At 39.0% G+C, this 26,966-nt stretch overlaps 1 protein-coding gene across 2 annotated transcripts; it reads right to left on the reverse strand.

The window, feature by feature from the left end:
- On the reverse strand, window positions 1-26,966 carry syt10 (synaptotagmin X). 2 transcript variants are annotated; one of them, XM_017695857.2, is made up of 7 exons: window positions 26,662-26,966; window positions 23,427-23,901; window positions 18,087-18,648; window positions 10,624-10,744; window positions 6,086-6,257; window positions 5,034-5,163; window positions 1-3,244 (listed from the first exon to the last, which is right to left on the reverse strand). In XM_017695857.2, the coding sequence occupies exons 1-7, from the start codon at window positions 26,846-26,848 to the stop codon at window positions 3,173-3,175; spliced, it is 1,719 nt and encodes a 572-aa protein (XP_017551346.1). In that variant the 5' UTR covers window positions 26,849-26,966; the 3' UTR covers window positions 1-3,172. The 2 variants fall into 2 exon arrangements, with proteins under 2 accessions (XP_017551346.1, XP_017551345.1); XM_017695856.2 differs by having other exon boundaries at window positions 26,647-26,966.

A 26,966-nucleotide genomic window follows, 5' to 3' on the forward strand; every position in this document is an offset into this window, starting at 1 on the left:
TTGCAGTTTGACAAGCTGTTTTTATTTAGTTAAAATACATAGGAAACAGATACAGTAAAATTATATTTCAAATATGTACTGAACAGTTTTACAAAAGTTATCACAAAACTGTACATATCATGACAAAGTGTAGCGCCCACTTCTGTTAACAAGTATGACAAAAAGCACTGTATTTTGCTGAGAAGCCTTTCAATGGCTTAAAGAAGAGTATTCTCAGTAAGTAGAGTGCTCATTCAAACGATGAGTCATTTCACAATAGATGCAAATTGTGTATAAAGTTATCCAAGATCACAAGCTCATAGTACAAATCACCACCAAACAATCCATAGAAATACACCTTAACATAACTTTCAAGAAAGTTCTCAAGTATTTACGTACATTGGCACTGGGAAGGAGGAAATGTGCAAATACAAACACAATTTGTAGTTCAGTAATTCATACAGATTGTATTTTTTTACATGATATCAGTCAAATCCAGAGACTGTTGTCAGCATGCTACAAGAATATATTACTTTAGTTCTAATACTCGCACAGAGTACTGGGGCAGAAACATTGTCCTAATGTGCAAATTAAAGTTAACAGTACACAGCCTTTGTGTAATTGCCATGTTTGTTTGCATTATTACTTGTGTGAACATATAAGACAGCACTTTCTGGGGTCCACCTCTTTCAGAAGTGTACATCAAATCTAAGCAGGTGCTGACAAATTCAACCACAGGCATGTTGTGTTGCTATGGTGACATTATAAAGTCAATGGCAAAGAGCGACAGCTCCAATCAGCAGGCAATCATTTTTGACAAGGTAATGTAAATTTAGGTTTACACCTTTGGTCAAACAACGTTGGATTTGAATGAAATGTACAGAGACAAATTTGCATAATTGCACTGTGCCCTGTTTTAATTGCTGCTTTGGCTGTTATTCTGCAACCTTCTAGGAAAACAACCTGGTTTTTACAAGCTATATTTGGTTCATACATTAGGTTTTTAATTGATTTCAAACAATAAAAAATTAATAAAATACTCTAAATTCTAAATATGTCAAAAGCAACTAATGTTCCCTTGAAATATGTAAAAGGATCCATATAGCATCTCTCTTTCCATTCCAAACAATCTGAGTCATACATTTGATGTATCTAAATGATCTGTGAGTACAGTGATGTTTATAGGGTTCGATTTTAATGAAATAAAACCACATATCCTAATTACTTCTGACCTACCTTTTCCCTTATGTTATCAAATAATTCCCTGGGAGTTCATGCGCTGTGTTTTCGTTATCTTTCAATATTTTATGGCTTGACAAAAACGGGATAGATAGATAGATAGATAGATAGATAGATAGATAGATAGATAGATAGATAGATAGATAGATAGATAGAAACATACATACATACATACAAACATACATACATACCTACAAATACATTTTTTTTTTTTCTGGAAAAAAAGAAATTTAAGGTGCACAATTGGACCTGAAACACACTGTTCTACCATTAAGGGTACATTTACACTGTTTGTACCTTGACAAACGAAAAATGTACCTGCACAATACCTGTATTTCTAACAGTGCAGATAGATGGATTTTTATAATTGCGCATTGTTGTTAATGTAACTCAAAACCAAAATCTCAGTAATTTCAAATTGGAATGCATAGGAACAGAGTTACAAATGGGTAATGTAACTGCATATATACATATATGTATATATGTCTAATTTCCACTATATTTTTTAGAATCATACATTGGACAAGTGACCATGTAATCAATGTTAAACATATTTGTTTTACCTTTTAAATCACAAAGACAGCAAGTTTAGATTTTAGATATTCATGCCACTTCTATTACTTTTTGTCCTTTAATGTGTCTTTATTCAAAATCAAATAACATTTCGTAAACTCTGCTTTGTGAAAAACTAAAAAAGCTACATCATCTGGCTACTGTGACTCCCTTTTCATCAGTTCCAGTGAAAAGCTGTCAAAAGAGCAAAAAAAAAAGTGTTTGAAAGTTGCACTTTTAAGAAAGTGCCTTGGAAAAATTCACACATCATCACAACTGTTCAAACATTTATGTTCTTAGACGTTTTCAATTTAGCAAGATAGCGAGGCAGATTGACTTCTTAAACTATGAAGAATAAACCCAAGCACCAATCTTGAAACTTACACATGACCCTGGACTGCTGTTTGTAAGGCTGAGGTTGATCTGCACTTTAGGACCAACAAAGGATTGTTTTCTTTCTCAAATTATGTACTGGAATTTATGCACTGGAATGAAGACATTTATATGTACATGCCAAATTAGAATTTTTTTGCATCATATAAATCATCGAGTCAAACTTCAACACTGGTATATATTTTGTCCAAATGTACTCAAAGCACTGAAATGGTGGCCTGTGCCCTGATCTTTCTGATTTTTCCTAGACAATGTTGCAAGATGTTTCTAACACTCTGAGTCCTTTTTTCTTCCTTGACCAGCTTTGTATGATTGCACAAACTATGACCATTAAATGTAAAGCTATGAATGTGATCAAAACCAGAAAGAAATCTTTCCTGCTTAGATAAACGCTGCTCAGAAGAATAGTCAGTTATGTATATATTTTCATAGAATCATAGTAATCATGGTTGCATATATGTATATATGACTAATTTTCACTATATTTTTTAGAATCATACATTGAACAGGTGACCATGTAATCAATGTTAAACATATTTGTTTTACCCTTTAAATCACAAATACATTAAGTTTAGATTTTAGATATTCATGCCACTTCTATTATTTTTTTGTCCTTTAATGTGTCTACATTCAAAATCAAATACTGTCATCAAGTAAAGATGTTCAAAACGACAACATGGAAAGTGCTGTTATTTGATATGTCACCCAACTGGCACGGTATCATTTTCCTGTCAGTCTCCCCACGCAATCATATCATCATCTCATACGCCTGCTGTGGGCCTTGTCCATTTTTTCTAACAGCCCATATGTCTTCAGAAATAGTTCTAGAGGTAATGCAGTAGCATCAGGAATATATAGCAGAGGACACCTGCACAAGTCATCCTCTGGCATAATGATGCAGTGTTACAAGCCACAAGAGAAAACCAGAAAGCTCATGGTACAAACCAAGCACATGTGCGCAAAAAGAGTGTGAGGAGACTTGTGTGATTCAGGATCTCCTCTGCCATGGTTATGGAGTCTGGGCGGGCTTGGGGGAGGGGCAGGAGCCCTGGCTTTCAAAACTGGATGCTCTTCCTGGCCACTGTAGAGAGAAAGTGAAGATAACAGCTTACATGAAGCAATGGTTTCCAACTTTTATCGTGGAGCATCCTTGTCCTGCTGCATAGTTAAGTGTTTTCTCTTATCCCAACACACCTAGCTAATTAAACCTTCTCAGGTTGACAATGTCATATGTGACATCAAAGGACGACATAGATAAAAGAATAAATATTTTGTGAACGCTGCATGCTAGAGACGTATTTTCATTTTGCCCAGTAGATTAGTGCTGCTCAGGCGACAAGTCAGGAACACAATAGGTTCACAGACTCAGCCCAAGATGTAAGTGAATAGTCCTGCTAACAACAATAACTCTTTTCAGCACAGATAAATGGATAAATACAAATTATTATTTTTATGAAATGGATAGTTCTGGTCCTAAACTCTTATAGGCTGAGCTGCATTTGAAGCTGTGGTAAAATATACGATATACGCACTACGATATACGACCGCCTCACAACAACTGAACTCTGTATCACTGCGCCACGACATGAAAAAACCCCTGTGCTGTTAAAGGAATAATCTTTGACTCTCATGTTGCTCGCATTGCCCACTGAGTATACTGATGGTACAAGAGCTCATTTTTACACTATGGGGCTAGCAACTTAAATTCTTCTCTAGAACCAGGCTGGTCAGCAAGCAAACAGGCTAAAAGATAGCCAACAGCCTACACAACTCCAACATTCATATCACAGACTTAAATTAAAGTACTTATGGTATGATTAAATGTAAAATGCTAGTATAAAAGTCTAAAAAATATCACTTGAAAAGAATTACACACTTCAAATGTTTCAGTCAGAAGTAGCATCAATCCCAGGCTGAATGTTTAGAAATTCTAGCCTCTATCACTAAATAGTGCATCATTTGTTGAGTATGGATGTGTCCTAAATTATTATTTCTTAGTTCATTTTTTGCATTGCTGGATGTAGGATCCAGTATATAAATTCCAACGCAGTGCACTATGTAGGGAGCAGGGAGCCATTCCAGATTCAACGATACCTTACTCTAAAGGAACTCTATTTCTTGGCGGAATACTTGTTTATGTTGGTTATTATTAATAGTATATTGTTTTCTGAAATTACTTTCTAATAACATCCTCTGATATCACATACATCCTCAGCTTGAGAGGTTAACAATCCTTTCCTGAGCTGCAGTGTATACATTAGAGTAGGAACCCTAAAATGTGCAGGAGAAGGGATGCTCCAAGGACCTGTGGGATGTAGTAACAAAGCCAAGAGGCTGATAGAATTCTCATTTGCATTTGTCAGTGATGATCAAGCACATGCAGAGCTATACCCCAAGGGTGCTTGAGCCCCTCTTGAGCCTCTGTTCCTTTGACATCAGGCTGTACAAGTACCCTTCTGGTTGACGGGTAAACTAATTGTGTTTTATATGGCCATTCCTCAAGCTCAGTTTCAGTCATACAAAGTTCAGTCTCCCCCTGTGATTAGAGCTAGAGGGTCAGCTTCAGTTACACAAGCTACATAGCTAATGAGCGCCCCCTGTAGTGCAGTACCAATTGCCCGCAGAGACTACAGTGCTGGAAATCACATTTATAAAGCACCGATAACTTCAGTTTTCTTATGAACAACAAATGCAGAAAGGGGTGCTATTGCCAGGGCAAGCACCCTACACTATACCAATAAGAGTCCTTGGGCAAGACTCCTAACACCACCTTGGCCTACCTGTGTAAAATGGTCAAATTGTCTGCCAAATGCCATAAATGTAAATGGTTCTCAAAGTATTAGTTTATCCCCTTAGAAAAAGTCACCTACCTCACAAAGGGCATGCCAGTGTGTGATGGGCTTGCGTGGGTAAGCTAACATCTCATTCCAGTGGTCTCGACCCAGGCCCTCAGCATCAGGGCCTGTCCGACACACACCGATCACCTCATTGTGCCCAACTCTGGGGAGAAAAACAGAAATAAAGTGCACTGGTTTGATAAATTAATCTTAAGTAACAAAGGATACATGTAAAACACATTCAAATATAGAAACATCAGACAATAAAAAGGTGTAGGTGTAAATTCAGTGTCAGATGGACTTAGATCATACTGGCTCCAGCTCCACCCAGGCTCCACCTACACACAACTGTAGCTGTCATTAGCTGTCTTTCATATATAGATATGTAAGAGAGCTATACTTGCATGTGCATTTCTGAACTAAGTTGTCTGTAGTTCTTTGTTTCCATTCAGACAAACAGGCGCATTCATGTTTGGATTCTTTTGTTACATATGACAGTGATATCTGATTAAAGAATGAGGGCTTAATGCCATAATTTTGAACACTGTGTTTAATTCTGCTGTTGCAGCTTTGCGATAATTGTCAAGTAGCTGAGAATTAATCAGCTGCATCACACGTGTCTGATTGATTAATTAAGTCTAGTTTGCAAATATTTACAGTAGGCCTAATACTTTTATACATCAGACCACCATACTGCATCTGTCAAAATCTTAAATCTGCAATTATAATTAAATAAGAGAAAGAAGAAACAAGAAACTTTCACCTTGAAGCTATGGTGCAGTAATGAGATTTTATTCCGAGTAATTTTGGACCATTTAAATCGTCCTATTCATCATGAAATGTTCACTCAATGTACAGAACAGTAATTTCAAATGATGTGAAAAGCTGAAGAAAAAAATATGACAGCAGTGACATGCTGTTATTTAACCTGCTAGTTGTTTCCCACATGCTTCACATGCTTCTCTACTTCTTAGGCCCCTTCAGTTTGTCATAGCTATGCTTTTCATACCATTACCCCCTAAACCATGTTTCATATTAGGATTGTAGGCAAGCATGCCCCCAGCTCTTGAGCAGACACCACTCACCTGTCATAATCCATCACCATGATTGAAAGGCTGACCTGCTCCACGTTCTCGGGTGGGATGTCAAAGATAATGGCCTCGTTGTAGACGGGGTTGAGCGTGTTCCTCTTAGTGGTGGTCTTCCGTTTCTTGAGCCTCCGACCATCACAAATCAGGGAGACTTTAACGTATGGATCTGCAAAAGCAAACGCTCAGCATGGCTCTGGTCCAGACTGAAACTTCATACAACTCAATTAAGGCCCACATTAAAATACTTTTGTCGTCCATCTGATTAGGGAGGTGTTCACTAATCGAGGCATTTCATCCATTATAAGCAGTGGTGCACTACACTACCAGTTGGCATGAGCAATAAAGGGTAAATAATCATTAAAAAAAAAACAAAACTATTTTCTACTATTCACTGTGTTCTTGCTGCAGTGTGCTGTGAATTTCAAATTCTCCATCCGATTCAGTGCACTGCCTTTAGCCAATCAACAGTGCATAAAAATACTGGCCCAGGACAATGGAGACTTGCCCACATGACCATTCGTTTGGCCGTTGCTAGGCAAAAATAACCCATTACTTTAAATGATTGGTCACATTTCCTTCTATTGAAAGCTTCCAGCTTTGATAAACATGTTTACATAGCCTGCTAACCAACTCCAAAGAACTTGGAACTTTATTACTAATAAAAACAGATAGCCAGATTCATAAATTTTGTCTGACCTGTATTAAATTGAAAAACAGTACAACACAATAATAGTTTTACCATATGAGCTTCAATTATTTTTTTTGTAAATATACATTAATTCTATTTGATGCCTGCAACACGCTCCAAAAAGGTTTGGACTGTAGCATGTTTACCACTGTGTTACATCACCTTTCCTTTTAACAACACTTATTAACCATTTGGGGACTGAAGATTCAAACGGATCCAGTTCTGAAAGCGTAATTTTTTGCCATTCCCCTATTATACCAATCTTCTGCTATGCCACTGTGCAAGGCCTTTGTTGTTGCATTTTAAGCTTCATATGACAAATTCTCAACAACAGGCATATCTTGATTGCAGGCAGACCAGTCTAGCACTCATACTCTCTGATTACGCTGCCATGCTGTTGAAACATGCAGAATGTTGTCTAAAAAGGCAGCATATGTTGCTCTAAAAAGTGTTCAGCATAATTTGTAATTTCACAGATGTGCGCGCCACTCACTAACGCATTCCTATATCTTGACAAACTCTGGCTTTTAAACTTTAAACTAGGAGTAATATGGGTGGTCCTTTTCTTCTTAGGCCTAGAGGACACAACAGCCATTATTTCCATAAACAACCTGAAAGGCTGACTTATCAGATCATAATACATACACTCACTGGTCACTTTATTAGGTACACCTTGCTGGTAAAAGGCTGGACCCACTTTTGTCTTCAGAACTGCCTTAATTCTTCGTGGCATACATTCAACAAGGTGTTGGAAACATTCCTCAGAGATTTTGATCCATATTGACATGATAGCATCACGCTTGCTGCAGATTTGTCAGCTGCACATCTACGATGCAAATCTCCTGTTCCACCACATCCCAAAGGTGCTCTATTGGATTGAGATCTGGTGACTGTGGAGGCCATTGGAGTACAGTGAACTCATTGTCATGTTCAAGAAACCAGTTTGAGATGATATGACCTTTGTGATGGTGCATTATCCTGCTGTAAGTAGTCATCAGAAGATGGGTACACTGTGGTCATAAAGGGATGGACATGGTCAGCAACTATACTCAAGTAGGCTGCGGCATTTAAACGATGCACAATTGGTACTAAGGGGCCCAAAGTGTGCCAAGAAAATATCCCCACACACCATTACCCCACCACCACCAGCCTGAAGCGTTGATACGCAGGAGGCATCCATGCTTTCATGTTGTTTATGCCAAATTCTGACCCTACCATCTGAATCTCGCAGCTGAAATCGAGACTCGTCAGACCAGGCAACATTTTTCCAATCTTCTATTGTCCAAAGCCTGTGCGAATTGTAGTCTCAGTTTTCTGTTCTTAGCTGACAGGATTATCACCCAGTGTGGTGTTGTGCTGCTGTAGCCCATCTTCTTCAAGGTTCGACGTGTTGTGCATTCAGAGATGGTATTCTGCATTCCTTGGTTGTAACAAGTGGTTATTTGAGTTACTGTTGCCTTTCTATCATCTCGAACCAGTCTGCCCATTCTCCTCTGACCTCTCACATCAACAAGGCATTTTCATCCACACAACTGCTGCTCACTGGATATTTCCTCTTTTTTGGACCGTTCTCTGTAAACCCTAGAGATGGTTATGCATGAAAATCCCAGTAGATCCCAGTTTCTGAAATACTCAGACCAGCCCGTCTGGCACCAACAACCATGCCACGTTCAAAGTCACTTAAATCACCTTTCTTCCCCATTCTGATGCTCGGTTTGCACTTCAGCTGTCTTGACCACCTCTACATGCCTAAATGCATTGAGTTGCGGCCATGTGATTGGCTGATTAGCTATTTGTGTTGACAAGCAATTGAACACCTAATGAAGTGTCTGGTGAGTGTATTTCTACTGTTTAGCAGTTCGTTTCAGATGAGCTCAAGCCCAGAAAAATCGGCAGTGTTTCTGAATGTTGTTGATACATTGATTCCATTGTGCATTGTACAGTCTTAACTTGCATTTGTGAATGCAGTGACCGATGGTCTTTATGGACAAGGGTTTTTCAAAGTATTCTCGAGCCCATGTGGTTATATCCATCTCAGAAGGATATTTTGTAATGCAGTACCATCTGACGGTCAGGGGCATTTGATCATGGTTTTCAGCCTTGTCCTTTGCACAAAGAGATTTCTGGTGAATTGCTAAAATTCTTGCACTCTTTGGCTGAAGAACATTAGTTTTAAAATGTCATTTTTCCTGATGCTTTTTTTTTGCAAAGTGGTGAGCCTCAACCCTCCTTGCTCGTAAAGGACTAGGCCTTTCCCAGATGCTCCTTTAATGCCCAAGCATAATTGCATCATAGTTTCAAGATGTTTGTTTAAATTTACACAGTGTTCTTAGTCTTAAATTGACCCTGCTCTGATATTTTCAGAATGTGTTTTAGAATGAGTGTATTTTTACAAAAAGCTATGAAGTTGAAAAGATAAAACATTACTATATATCTTATCTGCACCGCTTGTGTTCAAATACAGGTAAAAGTACAATTACTAATCACTACTTTCTGTTTTTTATTTGCATTCTAACTCTCCTGTCCTAACTTATTTGGGTTTGTATTTTCACATCATCAGTCCTCTTTACTACAGCTGTACATATTTTAGTATTTTTTTTATATTATATATTATATATATATTATTATGATGTTCCAGCTGTGTGGCACATGAGACTTCATGTACAAACCAAATTCTAAAAAAGTTGTGACAGTATGTAAAATGGCAATAAAAACTACTTTTACCTTTATTTGAATAAAACCAGTACAACTGTTTGAGGCACACCACTTTGCTAAATGGATCAGCAAAAAATCTATTAGTTTAAAAACAGTTTATGTACTGCACCCTCTGAAGTTCAAAATATGGTTAACCAATCAGGAAATCCAGAGAAATATCTGTGCATAAAGGGCAAGGCTGAAAACCACAACTGAATGCCCGGGATCTTCCATTCCTCAAACAACACTGCATTAAAAACAGCTTGCTATTATGATGGATTTCACCAAATGGACTCAGGAATATTTTGAAAAACCTGCACGAGAGATGCAAGGTAAGACTGCACTAAGCACAGTGGAAGTAATGTGTCAACAACATCCAGAACCACTACAGCCTGAACTCAAGAACATCTGAAATTGACTGATGCACATTGAACATGTGTTTTGTGGTCTGAGGAGTCAACTTCCAGATTGTTCATGGCAATAATGGATCTTGTGTTTTCCAGCACAAAGAAGAAGCAGATCATTCAGACTGTTGCCAGCATAAAGTTCAAAATCCAGGGTCTGTCATGGCATCAGGATAACTTGCACATCTGTAAAGATGCTATTAATGTGGACCACATTTTGAGCAACATGGCTACATAATGAAAGAGTGCAGGTGCTAGACTGACCTGCCTGCAGCCCAGACCTGTCTTTCATTGAAACTGTGTGCAAAACACAACAATAAGGGATGCATATGTTTGCACAGCTGAAGACTTGTATAGTACAAATACAGAAGAATTGCAAAAAAAAAAAATGCTTTCAAAACTGGATCAGTTTGTGTATTTAGTCCTCAAATGAAAATTAAGCGCTGTTAAAAAGGTGATGTAACACAGTAGTTTGGATTTAGTTGAATTACATTTGTTGAATGCTGCACTGATTGTTTTTTCAACAGGCAGGTCTACCAGGGTTTAATTGGTCTTATGGTGATTATCTCTATATTGTTGTTTTTAATACCAATGTTATGCAGCTGCTTTGTCATGTATTTTTGTTCGTCTGTCTTGTAACTCAACAGGGGTGCTATGAAAGAGATGCTATAGTTTGGGACTGGACGATGAATAATGACACTGCCCTCCCATTCAGCAATACCAATGCCATGCCACTGTTCACTAACCTGAGGAACCCGTAATGTCCATGGCTTTCAGGTTTCGGCACTTGATGACAGTCAGGGTCATGCGGCCAGCCGTGGGAAGGTAGCAGAGGGAGTACATGATTTCCCCTAAATCCACACTTTCCTACAATAAGGGAAAAGCAATAAAAAGTTCTTTACAAGCATCATAAACACCATAAACCTCACTGAAGCTCACATTAGGAGTCTAAGACAGGTTAGTAGTATACAGTCTATCATTGCAGAGGATTTTCTTGTGTAATTGTGATGCCAATGCTCAATTATAGATTGATAATTGATACTTATGTTCTCACATAGAAAACTTTAAAACCTCAAAACTGTGATAAATATTTGCAAACAACATCCAAACAAGTTCTCAAACAAAAATGATGTTTTTTGTCTGTGCTCAAACTCAAACTCAGAACTCAAATACCAGTGCAAACACATTAATCACCTTTCAAATAATCTTTTATTTGTCTCTTCAAGGACACCCTTGATATTGGACTTGTTTTGATATTGGACTTATGTTTGCTCACCCTGTTTAAACAAACAAATACCCTATATTAAATCTAGATTTAAGGACTTGCTTTTTAAAAAACAATTGGGGAAAACATGAGAAAAGAACTCTATGTTCTTGTGTGTGTGTGTGTGTATATATATATATATATATATATATATATATATATATATATATATATATGCCTGTCTTTTCTCAGAAAGCCAGCGCATTTCCAGACGATTTCCATAACAACTGTCTTTCCAAGAAGACTTCTATAATGACTGGCTATGAGAGTGATGGGGTCTTGAAGTACACCTTGGCTTTTAAGCTGAGCAGAAAGTTTGGTGTATGTCTTTTTTATCTGATATAATGATGCCATTTTCACCCTGTGCTTTCTTAACGACTCTACTGTGCTTCAAACTGCAGAATTCACCAGCAGCATGTGTAATAACACAGAAAAATATGCAAATATATCCATATCCAACCCCCACTTGTGTATTAGTTCTTCAATGTTATTGTTATGGCTGCCCTACCCCCAACCCCAATGGACAGTGCTTATTAGCATCTACATTTCAGAAACTTGTACTCTCTCAGGGACAGCAAAAATGCTGTACACAGACTGTATAAATATTTAGTAAATGCATATTATTGTGTAGTTAAATGTATATTTACATAAAAATCTATGAATAAAATAGCAAAATAATTGCACTAATCCCTTAAAAAGCACTTCTGTAACTTAAGAATAGCTCCACTACTTTGCATTAAGGTCCCTGTAGTTACTGAATAATAAGCCTTAGTATGAAATAGACCTGGATTGTTAAGGGGGTAATATTCAGTTTTGGAAGGTTACCTTCACACTAATACTGCCAGGAAGACTTGCTTCAAGGTTATTGCATGTCAGGACAAAAAAAAAAAAAATCTGCATTTTTGTTGTTTTTTGTTTTTCCACATAATTTGTTTACATCAGCTGCTCTTCACACCATTTGAAAATGTTATGATGACTGGCACAGCGGAATGGTCTAAAAACGTTTATACTCAGTTAAAGATTTCGTTAATTCCCGTAAACATTTTGGAGAAATAAAGTTTTGTTCCAACAGGCATCAAGATATTTTTGTTTGCCACATCAATCACCAGAGTTGCTGGAACTTTGTTTTAGTGCACTCAAGGTAACATGGTAGTAATCACAACAGACAATCATCCAATGAAATAATCAGATGAAATAATTTAAGTACATGGAGACAAACATGAAAACTTATAAGCACTGAAAAAAGTAGCCTGTTTAAAATAAACAATGACAATATAATGTTATATTTTAGCAAATGTTGTCTCACGTAGTGATTCTTTTCAGACTTTTGTTGTTTTTGTTGTACACAAGGATTCTTGTTTAGGTCTTTTAGAAACTTCCTCTGTCACAATCTCCCCTCTTGACTAAGCCTGTCATCCACTGTGAATGCACAATGCTGCAGGCAGGCTAAGGGGCCACGTCACATCACTGTGTTCGTGACTAACTGAGACAACCCACAGCTTTTTGGGGGCAATAACACCCTTCCTGTTTCTGCCCCTCTGACTTCCACGCCTTCACAGTGCCGCCTGGCACTCTGCCACAGCAGCCATGTGCTGCAACACGTGGTGATAAAATTAGGCCCACAAGCGTCAACCAGGGATGAAATAAAGGGTTTGAATGTGTGGCGGAAGTGTGACAGGGCAAGGCTGCAATCAATGGCAAAGACTATTCTAGGCTATCTGAGTAACCAGACTTGTCTACACAGTTAGAGCTCAAGGAGCAGCTGGTTCAGAGCATCAGTTTCATCCCTGGAGCTTCAGAGATGAAGTAATGCTTTCCTGCATCTCACAGGTGCAGAACTCCCACGGTTTTTTATCCTACTGGGTTCTCTCTGAGAGTGTAATAAAGATGATCTTTCATTAACAATGTGATTCATGTGTTTATACAGCTAAACATTATAAGTAAAGAGTTTGTGGTTCTATTTAAATGTAATTACATGTTTAAATACATAATGATTAATCCATTAGTATATTCTGTATCAACAACTAAAGGTCTGAACCGCCAAAGACAAAAATGTAGAGGATGTTATTCATCTTTCCCTAAAATGAGACGCACAACTGCACACAACCATACAGTAATCATCTTTGGCAAAATTACACATTTTGTTGCTTTTTAAACTGATGATGTAATTCAACCTGTACAGCAAACTATTTTGAAAAAATAGCACAGTGTGGTGTGTGCAATAGTTTGGACACCCTTCCTGTTGTAAAGTCTCAGAATTTAATTAACTACTTTGGCTTTAATTGATTTGGGGTCAGTGGATGCTGAGACACATAGTGTGCAGAGGTCGACAACTTTCTGCAGAGTCAATCGCTACAGACCTCCAAAGTTCATGTGGCCTTCAGATTAGCTCAAGAACAGCATAGAGAGCTTCATGGAATGGGTTTCCATGGCTGAGCAGTTGCACCCAAGCCATCCTTACATCACCAAGTGCAATGCAAAGCACTGAATGCAGTGGTGTAAAGCGCCGCCACTGGACTCTTGAGTAGTGTAGATGTGTTCTCTGGAGTAACGAATCATGCTTCTCTGTTTGGCAATCTGATGGACAAGTCTGGGTTTGGTGGTGGCCAGGAGAACAGTACTTGTCTGACTGCATTGTGCCAAGTGTAAAGTTTGGTGGAGGGGGGATTATGGTGATTATGATGTTTTTATGGAGTTGGGCTCGGCCCCTTAGGTCCAGTGAAAGGAACTATTAATGCTTCAGCAGACCAAAAGATTTTGAACAATTTCATGCTCCCAACTTTGGGGAAACAGTTTGGGGCCCCTTCCTGTTCCAACATGACTGCACACAAAGCAAGGTCCATTAACTAAAGTTCATATGCGTGTGAAGGCAGAAGAACAAATACTTTTGGCAATATAGTGTATATAGGAGGAGAACATTTATCTACAATTTTATTGATACATTCCACCACTTTGGTGAACCTAAGACTTTGTGAAACCAATTTTAAACACCAAGACAATTTATCCTCATGAGTAAAGCTATGTTTTCACAAGAGAAAATAAGAATTTCTAAAACCAGATTTCATTTTTTCAGCTTTAGGGCTAAATTATGTCTTTACACGTCAAAAGTGCCTCATCACAGAGAGAGCTAAGATTGTTTTGAACATTTTTATATATAATATGTATTGTGTAATATGCAAGTGACCTTAAAAGCAAATCTAATAACATATGCAAAAATCAGGAAAATGTCCTCAGACCCCAAAGGATTAAATATAGAGGTGGAGCTATTCTGCTTTTGCCAGTGGGGCAGGAAACATTGCATGGGGAGAAGGAAGAATGGATTCCACTAAATATCAATAAATTCTGAAAGCAAATGTTAAACAGTTAATCAAGAAGCTGAAGCCAAAAAAAGGTTGTTCTACCAATGTGTCCAAACTTTTGCACATGCCACAATTTTATTCTATTTTTACATACGGTATAAAGTCTAAAGTAACTGTGTAAATACACTTGATTCATGTTTCATAGAGTCTGACAGAGTGCTCAAACTTGAAGAGCTGCAACAATGACATGGTATTGTGCTTTTCCGGCCACAATAAACAGATTTAACAATCAGCTGATTAATTAAATCTTGTAGGCTACAGCAAGGAACTGGCTGCACATGACTAAAGCTTAGGAATGCTGCAATAAGAAAAGGGAATGAGAGACAGAGACAGAGAGAGAAACTGAGAGAATGACAAGAGCTGACAGTGACATAATAACACATCAAAACACCAACAGCATGACAGGGACAATAATACACTCCCTGTCAACCAAATTATATGCAGACAGAAGTGCTGCGAGGCATCTAAACAACAATAAGAAGATGAAATGCACAGACACAACAGCAATCATGGTGTTTATAAGCCCCAAAGAGGGTGATGTGCCCAACTAGGTAGATGGTGGAAATTAGGGCTCCCCAGTACATGTGAGTCACCACATAGAGACACAACAGGAGCTCTCAGCACTAAACCAGTCAGCACTGCCTGTACACACTGAACCACAGTATTCACAGCAGGGGGAATGACTGGAAAACATACATGAGTCACTGACTGTTTGACCAAGTTCATGACCCATATGCATCATATGTTATGAACTCAACCATTCTAATAGAAGTTAGTCTCTGTATTTTAATAGGAGTTAAACTTCAAGGGCATGTCTATCAATTTAAAGTAAATTCCACTTGGAAAAACTACATTAAATGTGCTTTACACCTACGCTAAAGCATTTTGGGACCATGCAAATTGTTTCTGCTTACTGCTCTATGTGATACTGAATTTGCTGTTGTTTACTCCATAAAATGCATGATGCAGCTGTACTCGGTCCATTGAGATACAGACTGAACCTGCAGTTCTACAACCCTGTTTCCAAAACAGTTGTGACGTATGTGTGGGGTAAAATGTAAATAAAAATACAATACAATAATATGAATCATGTTGCGCTATTTGCCAATGTAGTCTTTGCTCTGGTTATACTTATGACCTGTTGCTAACGAACTACCGGGTGTTTTTAGCATTAAACAAATTTACCCTAACTTTTGTTGCACCATTCCAACTTTTTTGAAAAGTGTTGCTGGCGTCAAATTCAAAATGGGCATATAAGAAACAAAATGGGCATATAAGAAACAATAAAAATGTCTCAGTTTCAACATTTGCTATGGTGTCTTTTTATACTATTTTCAATTAAATATTGAGTTTAAATGATTTGCACATCACTGCATGCGTTCCAATATTTTTGGAAACAGGAATGTGGGTCAAGTTCATTTCCCACCTGCTTGATCAAAAGAGATAGAACCACGCTAATAATAATAATAATAATAATAATAATAATACTTAAGTATGTAATTGACTTTTCTGTCATTTAATTGCACTCTAAGCAGCTAATTTGGCTAAATATTTTCCTTGCTTCCTAATTATAGTTACCTTAACTTTTTGACTGACATGAAATTATATACTGCACTGTTCTGTGTGTACACACTGACAAAAAACCTTAAATTTTTCTCTAACGAGCATGAAAATATGAGAAAAACTCTAGTTCTAAGGAAGCAGCATAAATGCTAATAATGTTATCCTTCTAACTAGCTTTTGTCAGTTTAGCAGACTCACAGCTTTTGGTGCTGGACCAGTGGCCAATGCAAAAATCACTGTTCCAAAAATTTGGGTACTTTATGCAGTGGATAAAATGCAAAAATCACTGTTCCAAAAATGTGGGTACTTTATGCAGTGGATTAAATGCACCAAGGAATTTCACTGTATTGTAACATCACTGTAAATATAAGGTGAGTCATTTTGTTGTAGCTTAGAAAACTCGAGAGCCATAGTTCAGTGCTCTGAGCTATGCTACACCCTTTGGCATCACTTGAAAGTTTGTATTAACACTAATGTGCCCAGGAAAAAAAATCTATATATATATATATATATATATACATATAAAATATATATAGAATTACTTGGCTTCCCTGACAATCAGTGTATATATATATATATATATATATATATATATATATATACACACTGATTGTCAGGGAAGCCAAGTAATTCTACACTTTTTGAAGAGCAACACTGACCAAATAAAATGACACAGTATGCTTGACAGCTAGATTTTAGCTCTATTACTCAAAAGTTTTACCAATTTCTAGATAACATTAGGCAGCTATCAGTGTGGAATGCAGATGCAGCCAATGTAGGCACCCTGGCATGACTTCGCAATACATTTTGAGCTTCTTTTATATTTAGACAGGAAAATGTTCAAATGTTTGTGCTCATTTGCAGCAATTTTATATTATATCTCTGTTTGTTATATCTCTGGAACACATGTATTTTAACATGTACAAAGGGTGTAATTTATTTTTAGGTAGCTAGTTATGTGCAGAAAATTATAGACATCAAAAATGCTTCAGAAGAACCATTTTCATTCAAAATAATGTTCAAGCAAATAATTAACACAGTGAATGCAGTTTCTTGGGGCTTGTCCCAAGCATGTCTGCTCTTCTTTTGAATAGGGGCTGTACAAAGTGATCTTATTTACGTGAGAACTCACACAAGCTTATAAATACAGAGGAAATTGTCATTTCTGCATCCTGCATGGCTTAAGATAAAGATGTTCCGAGCTTATAAGAGCTCTCTCATCAGAATCAGCTGAGCGTGAAAAGAGAACAGCTTTGTACAAGAAATACACAAAAAAAAAAAAACTGACACAGCATGACTGAAGTTGTTACATAAACTGAGATATTTGCTGAGGCGTAATTTTGAGTGGGCTTGAATATTACAGGGGCAAAGCAGACAAAGGAACCCATCCAAAAGATGACATGGGAGGGAATCAGGCATGCTTGCCTTCTTTTTATGGAGTCATGTCTAAAGTGCTGATGGCACGGTGACAGTAAGACACAGTCAATCCCACACCTGTGGCATTAGTCACATCTCATGGCTTTGAAGGTCTAACTCTCCTTGGAGGCTTGAACTCTCGGTGGTTGGAGGAAGCTCATTTTATCTCTTTTTGGAAGGGTTGCGTGGGTGTCCGGAAGGGTGAATCAGTCCTGAACTGAGTCCTCCCTCACACCTGGCTTTGTGCAACAAATCAGTCTACTTGTTAATGAAACCTGCAATACCTCATTATAGCTCTACTCTACTGGTCCTTGTGAGCTGTAGCTTTTAAGACACAACAGCTTTAGAATACCTGAACAATCTGTAATCATTAAGCATTAGATGTTGGTGTTATTCTTTTATGTTCACTTGCAATGGCATATAGTGATTTGAACGCATTTTTTAAGGATTACAGATGTCACGGATTTGGAATTGTGCCCATGTTGGGCTGTAAAAGATCAGTGAGTAAACAAAAAGGAGCTAAAGTGAGATTGAAGGAAAAGGCTGTCTTTATACAGCCCACCTATCAGGAACTACTGCTCACTTGGCAGGTCAACAGTATACTTACTGTAGTTGATGCAAGTATGTCCTTCCAGACCACAGCCTCACGTGACAGGTCAGAGAGCTCAAACAGGTTGTCCACCACCACCTCACCTATCATGTCATGGCTTGTGAAGCGGTCAAAGTCGTAGACGCTAAAGTGCAGCTTGCGGTTACACAGCTGCTCGTACTCCACTGGAAACCGGAACACCTCATCAAACGTGGGGTTGAGTGTCTTACGATGGACCCGTGTCTGGAACTTCTTTTTACGCTCTGGGAGCAAATAGATCTTCACATAGGGGTCAGAGGTGCCCGTGAAGTCCTTGGCTGGCAGGTCCAGGGCTTTAAGAATGCGCACCACCAAAGCCTGCTCCTCATAGTCGTAGCTCAGGGCGAAGCTCAGCTTGCCACAGGTCTCCACCGGTTCCTTGTTCCCTTCCTCCGAGTCTACGGACTTCTGTTTGTAGAGCTCAGGTTTGATGCGTCCGATGCTGACCGCTGAGGACTGCCGCACAGGCAGAGTGTCCATGCTGAAGTCCACGCTGGACACATTCATCTGCCTTGGAAGATGCCGACGGAATGAATTATGCCTGGCAAAAAAGATTGTAGAAGAATGAGAACCTCTCACTGTAAAGTACTTTATGATTGCAATCATTCGTTAGGATTTGCCTAGGGGGTCTCCATTATCAAAATCTGAACAAGCCCTCTATAACAGAATACTTTCAAAAAACCTCAGGTGCCTGCATCTTTTCAGACTTATCTTCAACTGGCCTGCAAACAGAGAACCACTAAAACTTGTCAGAAATGGAGAGAAGCTGAGAATATGCTGTTAAACGATCAAGTAGAGGACCTGGCTCACTGGGCTCTCCACCTCACTCTGGTCATTCTAAGTGGATCTTCATCCCATTTCCTCACAAGCATAATGGCTTCCATTTACTTCTCCTTGGTGTCTCCTAGCAACTAGCACCTACTCCCGATAAAAGCATTCAGTGCTCAAGATTGCAAAATATAAAAAGCCACCGCAATAAATGTGTAACACTTATTGTGTAAAATGAAATTGTGGTCAAATGCTACTGCATTTTAAACAAACTTCTGAAATGCATCTAAAGATATACTTTGCTTTGGGTCATGTCTAAATGTTTTTATCACAAATTAATACATAGAACTACACTGTCAGTAGTTTGTTCAGTAGTTACCAAGCATCGTCACAGACTGAAGCTCATCCACATGAGACATATCACATATTTCATTATCACTGAAAGACTATGGCCTGCATCTTTCAGAATATTACAAAAGTCATTGCAAGCAATAGTTTGTTTTAAATGTTTTTAAAAAGTTTGATTACAGATTATAAAAGGAAGTAAATGAATAGCTAGTTTCATGATTACGTTTCAGACATTCATTGATGCTGTCCTTGAAGAAAACAGTTGACAGAAACTTCAACTGGACAGTTTGAAGTCTTTTGGCAGATAACTGTTGGTAGGGCTAGTGATGTCAGCAGGGTGGAAGCTTCACTAATTTTCTCAACAGAAACAGCTGTGAGCTCAGACTCTGTCAAAATGAGTGATAGCATGAAATATAATATTAAAGGCATCTGCCCTAAGGTCATAGAACAAACTGGCAACTTTCTATGTAAATACATTCAGCAAATGATGCTAATAATAATGACCTTGTATGGATTATAGAGTCTCATTACTAGTAAATTATACACATAAACAGGCAGACAGCCAAAACACTGCAGCAATATAATTCAGTATGTCCTTACACCACCACAGGGGATCAATAGACTAATCCAAATATCTTACATTTGGAAAGGAAAACATATCCCTACCACACAGTGATGCCTGCCTGTTCTTAATAAGAAATCCAATAATGTGTTATGTTGTTATTGTCCTCTTTTTTGATTTTTCTATTGCACCTGCCAGTGTAATGTGGGGGACAAAGGCATAATAACATGAGTTTATGAATAATTACAGTCATTGCAGCTGTTCTGCAAGAACTGGCGCTAATATGATTTGATAGTTTTATCATTAGATTTTGACCATCAAAATCTCAAAAAAAAACTCAAAGCAATTCATCATATTACCCTTCCATTCCTTCATGTTTTCCTCTCATTAACTGCCGATTAACTGCCCATTGTGGCCATACCCAGCTAAGCCATGAGCAGTAACAGGGGGCAGTTGAGAGCAGTTCACATTAGCATCCAGATGGCCAGGAAATGACAGTTTGTAAGCAACTACTTTAAGCAATTACCTCACAGCTTGAGCCCATATTAACATCTGTGGCAAAAAAAATGCTTTATTTTAAACAATATAGCTTTTGCTGTAGCACGGAGAACAAATTTGTCGCCAGTTTAAAATATTCTCTTACCATTTTCTCTCAAACGCGGTTGCAGTTTCTCTGTACTCTGCCGTTACTGTTGCACACAGGGGAAAGACCTGCCACAGAGCACAAAGGCTGTGCACATCTGGCACGTCTTTTTTTCCCAGACTGCCAGCAACACAGCATTGTTCAGCACCTTGGCATGCTTGCATGCTAACACTAGCTGTGCCATGTGACCATGTAGACACCCCAAGTGACTGGCGACAAAAGAAAGCAGGTACCAGCCTTCATTCAATTCCAGGAAGAATGAGGATAATTGTGTTCTTGAAGCCCACTGGCCACAGGCAGCATATAGCACAACAGGGGCTCGACCTTTACTGGTGTGTACCTGTCATAGTTTATGGATTTATAGAAAGCATTCTGATAAATGAGAAGCAAAAAAGAAGAACTATTCAGTCTTTAGATGCGGCCTAGAGATAAAGATAAAGGAGAAACCACCTGTGACGTGTTGCATTGGCGAATCTTTGATGAAATACAACAGGTGGACTAATTGTGCAAATACTGAACAAAAAGGAAAAGTCATATGCCGTCAAATGTGAACTACCCTTAAAATGAAAGGCTCCAAAATGCTGTTGACTTCTCAACATCTCAACGCAGTTTAATCAGTGTGGAACCATTATGTGAAAATTCTTTTATTTTTACATAGATTAAAAAGATTCTTCACACTCATTTACAAAGATGATTTTCTTAAGAAGCCTTATCTGAAGATTCTTTAGGGAACCATCACTCCAAATAACCCGTTTCGGCAACACTATTTTTTAATAGTGCTGGACGGATCCAAATGAGTGAAGCAAGGTGACATTCCTAGACTTCATTCTCTCTCTATAGCTGACCTTTATGCCTCATTTGCCCTTGCCCGGAATGCCAGCAACACATAATTTACGAAGACGCCTCATTCGTTAGGCTGCAACCGAGTTTGTAATGACAGCTCCGTGGTGACTCAATAATGGCCACCATCAGCAGAGGAGTGCAGCTGCTCATCATGGTCCCCAGTAGGACAAACGCTGCCGGCATGTCAGTTCCATCGCATGGCAACACTAATTACAACCTCGCTCTCTTTAAACATGGTGCCGCGAATGAAACAAAGAGAAGAACAACTGATTGTTAAATTGCCGTTGTCATGGCAGCGTGACTTGGGTGTTAGGGTTTTGGAGCTGCAGTGATTACAGGGCTGGTGTGGAAGCTAGGGGGCGTGCTGCAGCCCTGTCAACCAAAGAAGGGGGGAGGTTGTGTTATACATTTCTATAACATCACTGTCCAAAAATAAGCACATATCTCCCTTTTTCACTTTTTTCATTTTTCGACATTATTTGAACACAACAGCTGCTCTGTATATTATGTGGAAAATTCATCAATATTCAGAAATAGACCAACAGAAATGCTCCAAAATTGTTTGGAATAAAACCTCTTTGCATTAATTTATATTCAAAGTAAGGAAAGTTTTTGCTTTCTCCTGTAAAGTTACCATTTAGAAGATACTGTTTTTTTTGGACATCAACGGTGCGTATTCTGGAGGAATATTTTTAAGGCCATTTGTTTTGGAAACAGTGTGTTTATGTGTTTTTTTTTTGTTTTGTTGTTGTTGTTTGTTTTTTACCTTTTACCATTTCAGTAATATAAGCCTTTCTCATAACAGCGATGATCATAATCTCTTAGAATTAATTATCTTTTTTGCATCATTCACATGCAGCAAAAGTTGTTTTTCATCTTTGCTTGCTTTTTTCATTGCTTTGTAATGACCCTGAATGCTAACGACGTCACTGGATAGCCTGAAAATCTGAACTGATTAACACCGACAAGTGACTCTACTACATGCCTAGTTTAATGAGCCCCTGTTCTCTTCAACTCGTGCAGTCAAATATGCCTGAGTACATTTTTCCCCACATTAAAAAATGCCTTTACACAAACCTTGGGGTAAATAGGTAAAGGTAGGCATCAGCTTAGATCCTGTGGTGGGTTTTTAATTTAAAAGTGAGCCAAGAAACGCATAAACACAGATACATCGAACAGCAGCTGCTTAACAAGGTGCACAAAAAGATAACCTGCAGATTCTGATATCTGATATCATCCTCCCTAACACAAACAGTCTTCTTTGGGTTTGAGTGAGAAAATTAAATTAAATGAGACTGGACGTTTGAGATCATGCAGGCAAATGTCAAAGTTAATGTTCTTATGAGATTATGCTGGCACAATCTCAAAGTCTGCCACAGTAGTCAAACCTCATGGATAAAAAAATCCCCTGAATTTGACACATGCAAAATATCTGAAGGGGGGGTGTTATGTAATGAACTGTGCTAATTCTAGAACTGTTACTCAAAATGCTGTGAGGGTGTTAGCTCAACACATACAGCTTGTAGTTAAACATGGTGTTATTCTGCCCATTATCTCATCTGGAATGCTAAAATATTGTGTATTATCTATGTAAAAACAGTAATATTAACCAAAAACATTACTGCTTAAAAAGAAAACAAAATAAAAAATTTAAAACTAATGAGTCATTTGCAAACCACATGTAAATAAACCCACAGTGTTGTTTAAGTCTCTTGTAAATGTCTTGACCGTTCTGTAATTTTATTTATATCTTCTGTATTTTATGTCTTATGCACATTTTTTGTCACTAATTTTTCCACTTTGGCCACAAGAACATTAGTGAAGTTACTGAGCATCAAAGACACTTATGTTTACCAAAAAGAAACCTCATTAGAAAGACATCATGGACTTTGGTTCCATGGGGTCTTAACACTTGTGTCAGCAATTAGTTTGCTTTTAGATGGTTGAGTCAACTAATTAGATGGGGATACTTTTGGATATCCATCCATCCATCCATCCATCCATCCATCCATCTATCCATCCATCCATCCATCCATCCATCCATCCAACCATCCATCCATCCATCCATCCATCCATCCATCCATCCATCCATCCATCCATCTATCTTCTTCACATGACCCATAGAGCTGAAAGGAGCTTAAGTGAGAGTTGATACCTGGAGGATGAGGTGGGCTCAGTGGTCTGCCTCTGGATTTTGGCCTGCCTGCTGAGGCACTCACGCAGAGTCTGCTGCACCTCAGCTGGGATGTCCGGCGATGTCTGGCTGATTTTCATGGCCGCCTCGATTATCTTGACTGAACTGCGACCATTCACCTTCACCTCAGGCACCTTCCTCTTCCTCTCCTCCTGGTCATCCTGCTGGGGCTGAGAGGCCTGGCGCCCCATGACCGCCAACCCAGCCAACTTGGGTTCTGGGACCAAAGGGGGCTGAGGGCGGGGCGAAGGAGGTGGTGGCAAGTTGGCCAGGGGGGCTTCGGGGAGCATCCCCTGCGGGATGCCATCGGCATGCGAAGAGAGGGCCTTGCTTCTCCAGATGGGCCAGCACAGCTTCCAAAACACAAAGAGAGAGACTACCAACAGGGCGAGCCCACAGAAACCCACGACCACAGCTAAGAGACTTACAGAGATGTCTACAGGCAACGCAGAGACATGGTTCAGGGAAGGTGGAAAAAGAGGGTGAGAGTAAGGACAGCAGAAAGAAAGAGGGAGAAGGTATGATAAAGAGACAGAAAGAACAAGAGCAGGAGAAAAAGGTGAAAGGATGGGAGGGGTGTGGAGTGAGAATGAGTGAGGAATTGAAAGACAGGACAGACAGAAAAGGCCAGCAACAATGAGAAGTTCATGACAGACACACACGGAAGAGAGAGGGCGAGAAGAGGGAGAAAAAGAGAAGAGAAAGGGCAAAGCATAAGAAGGAGAAGACTAAAGGTTCTGTTTAGCAGAGAAGGGAACACAATCATATAGATATAGAACCTAGTTCTGAACAGCAAAAGCAGGGAGAACCTTTCTAGTTGCAGAAATAATTGTGTACAAAATAATTGTGAAATAATTGGACATAGTTTTTATGCATTGTCATTGTTCGTGTCCAACCAACCAGACATGCCTTTGGCTGCTGAAAGGGAAGATTTTTAGTTTGTGAAGGAAATTCAGTGACACTTTACTCAAACTCTGTTACCTTGACATGAAGATGTCATATGAGTCATTGTGACAGATTATGTCCAGTGATAGGTCAAGTTGCCATTACTGGTGATTGTCATGATGTCTGAGGTCATGAAGGCCACCTACGCATATGTAAACTAAGCTGTCATGACATGTTGTAATAATTACCATTAATGACAACTGCACAAGATCTGTAATGACACATTCAACTAAGATCCAATTAAGATCTTAAAGTTAGCTGGGAAAGCATGGAATCCTCCTTCATAAGACAGTCTCTGTTGAGAATGCTGAATAGGTGTACATGTCATGTACACTGTAAATTATTAGAGCCCCAAACAAGCATCAAATCATCAACAAGGAACAAATGTGCATAATATAGAAACCTTGTGGTAGTCATTGCTATTAGTTAACCTTTAATCGTACAGTACAGCAAGATGTGGTGGCAAAAAATCCTGCTGTGCAACTTTATCATAACTACTACTGTAATGATACTCTCTGCACAGTTTAGACTGTAAATACTGCTGCAAATCCTCATCACAGACTCATTGGGTTATAACTACCTCACACCATTAAGTGCAATACCTGCTCTAATGTAAATACAACAAATTTGTTTGATATGCAAATATATGTCTTGCAACTCGATGAAGTACCATCTATCTATCTATCCAGAAAAAAAATATGTATTTGTAGGTATGTATGTATGTTTGTATGTATGTATGTATGTATGTATGTTTCTATCTATCTATCTATCTATCTATCTATCTATCTATCTATCTATCTATCTATCTATCTATCTATCTATCTCTCTCTCTCTCTCTCTCACCCCAGAAAGCTACACTTTTTAAAAAGTTAGTTCTTCAAAGGTTCTTTAGTAAAGAACATGGTTCTACATAGAATCACGAACACTCCAAGAACCCTTTTCATCATTAAAGGGTTCTATGCATCATGAAAAGCTTCTTCAGATTGATGCAGAATGTGCTGTAGATGGACCTATATGGAACCTTTTTGAAAAGTGTTCTAGATAGCACCAAAAGGGTTCCAAAGAACCCTGTTTTGGCACTATATAGAACTGTTTTGGCTAAGAGTGTAGAGGTGGCCCTGGTTATGAATCAGTGTTCAAGTGGTACTGAAAAAGCAACAAGGCGAAGGTCTTATGAGCTTAGAATTGTTACTGTGGTGTTATAAGATTTCAGAATGAATCCAATATATTAATATTAAAGGTTTGATACATGCCAACAGTAAAACCATAACCATATAAAAGAAATAATGACCTGGCAAAGTGTGTGTGTGTGTGTGTGTGTGTGTGTGTGTGTGTGGGAAGGGTTCAGGGATAAGGATGGAGGTTTATTATGCAATGCACATTTCTAGAACAGAGCTGGCTGCCTATCTGATGCAGTGCACTGTGCAGGGTAACAGCACTGTCGCTCAGCAGCATTCATGTTTAATACAGACCTGCCCTCCTGCGAGGAACAGGTGTCAGCATTTAAAGCCTTGCAGCCGTGCATAGCTGCTCATTAGGCGACTTCCATTAGTCACGTGCGACCCAGCATGCACCACATGTACTATGAGACGGTACAAGGTGTTCCACCTACAGAGCCTGTATGAGTGTATGAGGTCTTTGTGGTTCTCATTGATTTTCCTCACGCGCCTCAGTGAGTGGAGAATGGGGTTATTATGTAGGCTGCGTGCAAAAAAATGTCTTTAATCATCTAAAAAAAAAAAAAAATAAAATAAAAAAATAAAATAAAATAAATAAATAAATAGATATCTGTGCAACTCTTTGGATTAACTATGAATTTGTTATGGTAAAGGTTAAGGTGACATGAAGTCGTTAAGATCGACATACTTTCGGTCGGTAAATCATTGCTTTGGTCGCTCTCACTGTAAGAACAGCAGATAAACGAGCAGCGGTGAACACTGGAGAGAAGCTGCGTTTCCCGCAACCTGTTGCGCTCTGGCTGCGAGCTACAGTTGGCACAAAGTGTCCTGAAGGGCCGCTGCTCTGCTTTACAAAGTTTACGCAGAGGATTTGCCAGACATTACGGGGCGCAACGCACCACTGCTCGCTCCGTGAGAACCTGTGCTCATTGTTTTTGGTCGCTAATGTGATGAGAAAAACTTTGAGGACGAGTTCTCGGGGGGACACGCGTACTAGCCTCAGCCTTGTGTGTACAGAGGGTGGAAGGGTGGAAAAACATGATTTTAGTCAGATTTACCTGAATTTCCTTTACCTGGTATGTTGCTCTCCATCGGAAAGATGTCCGAGCATTTTTCCCGGTCGACGTGGCCGGCGAGGCACAGCTCCGTGACGATCTGGAGTGCCCTCTGGCACAGGCTGACGCTGTCCTCCGTGCGGACGCTCATGTCTTTCCTGTTAATCCATTGTATGTTGGACGATCCGTGAGAGCGGTGGCTCATTTGGACACCATGCGCGCTGCCCGCTGCAGCCTGTCGCCGTGCGTAAAAGAACGGAAAGCGCGAGAGCGCGACGCGTCCGCCTCATCTGCGTTGACTGACCGGGCGCTTCTGGTGCAGC

Source organism: Pygocentrus nattereri, chromosome 1 (genome assembly GCF_015220715.1).
Source record: "Pygocentrus nattereri isolate fPygNat1 chromosome 1, fPygNat1.pri, whole genome shotgun sequence".
Lineage (NCBI taxonomy): Eukaryota > Metazoa > Chordata > Actinopteri > Characiformes > Serrasalmidae > Pygocentrus > Pygocentrus nattereri.

Bases quoted from the DNA above. Each gene is read 5' to 3' on its own strand.
- syt10 (XM_017695856.2), bottom strand. From the start codon at position 26,848: ATGAGCCACCGCTCTCACGGATCGTCCAACATACAATGGATTAACAGG. The intron at 18,649-23,426 runs GTATCAACTCTC...CTTTTTTGCCAG, and splicing joins GAGCCCACCTCATCCTCCAG to GCATAATTCATTCCGTCGGC. The intron at 6,258-10,623 runs GTTAGTGAACAG...TTGCTTTTGCAG, and splicing joins GGACATTACGGGTTCCTCAG to ATCCATACGTTAAAGTCTCC.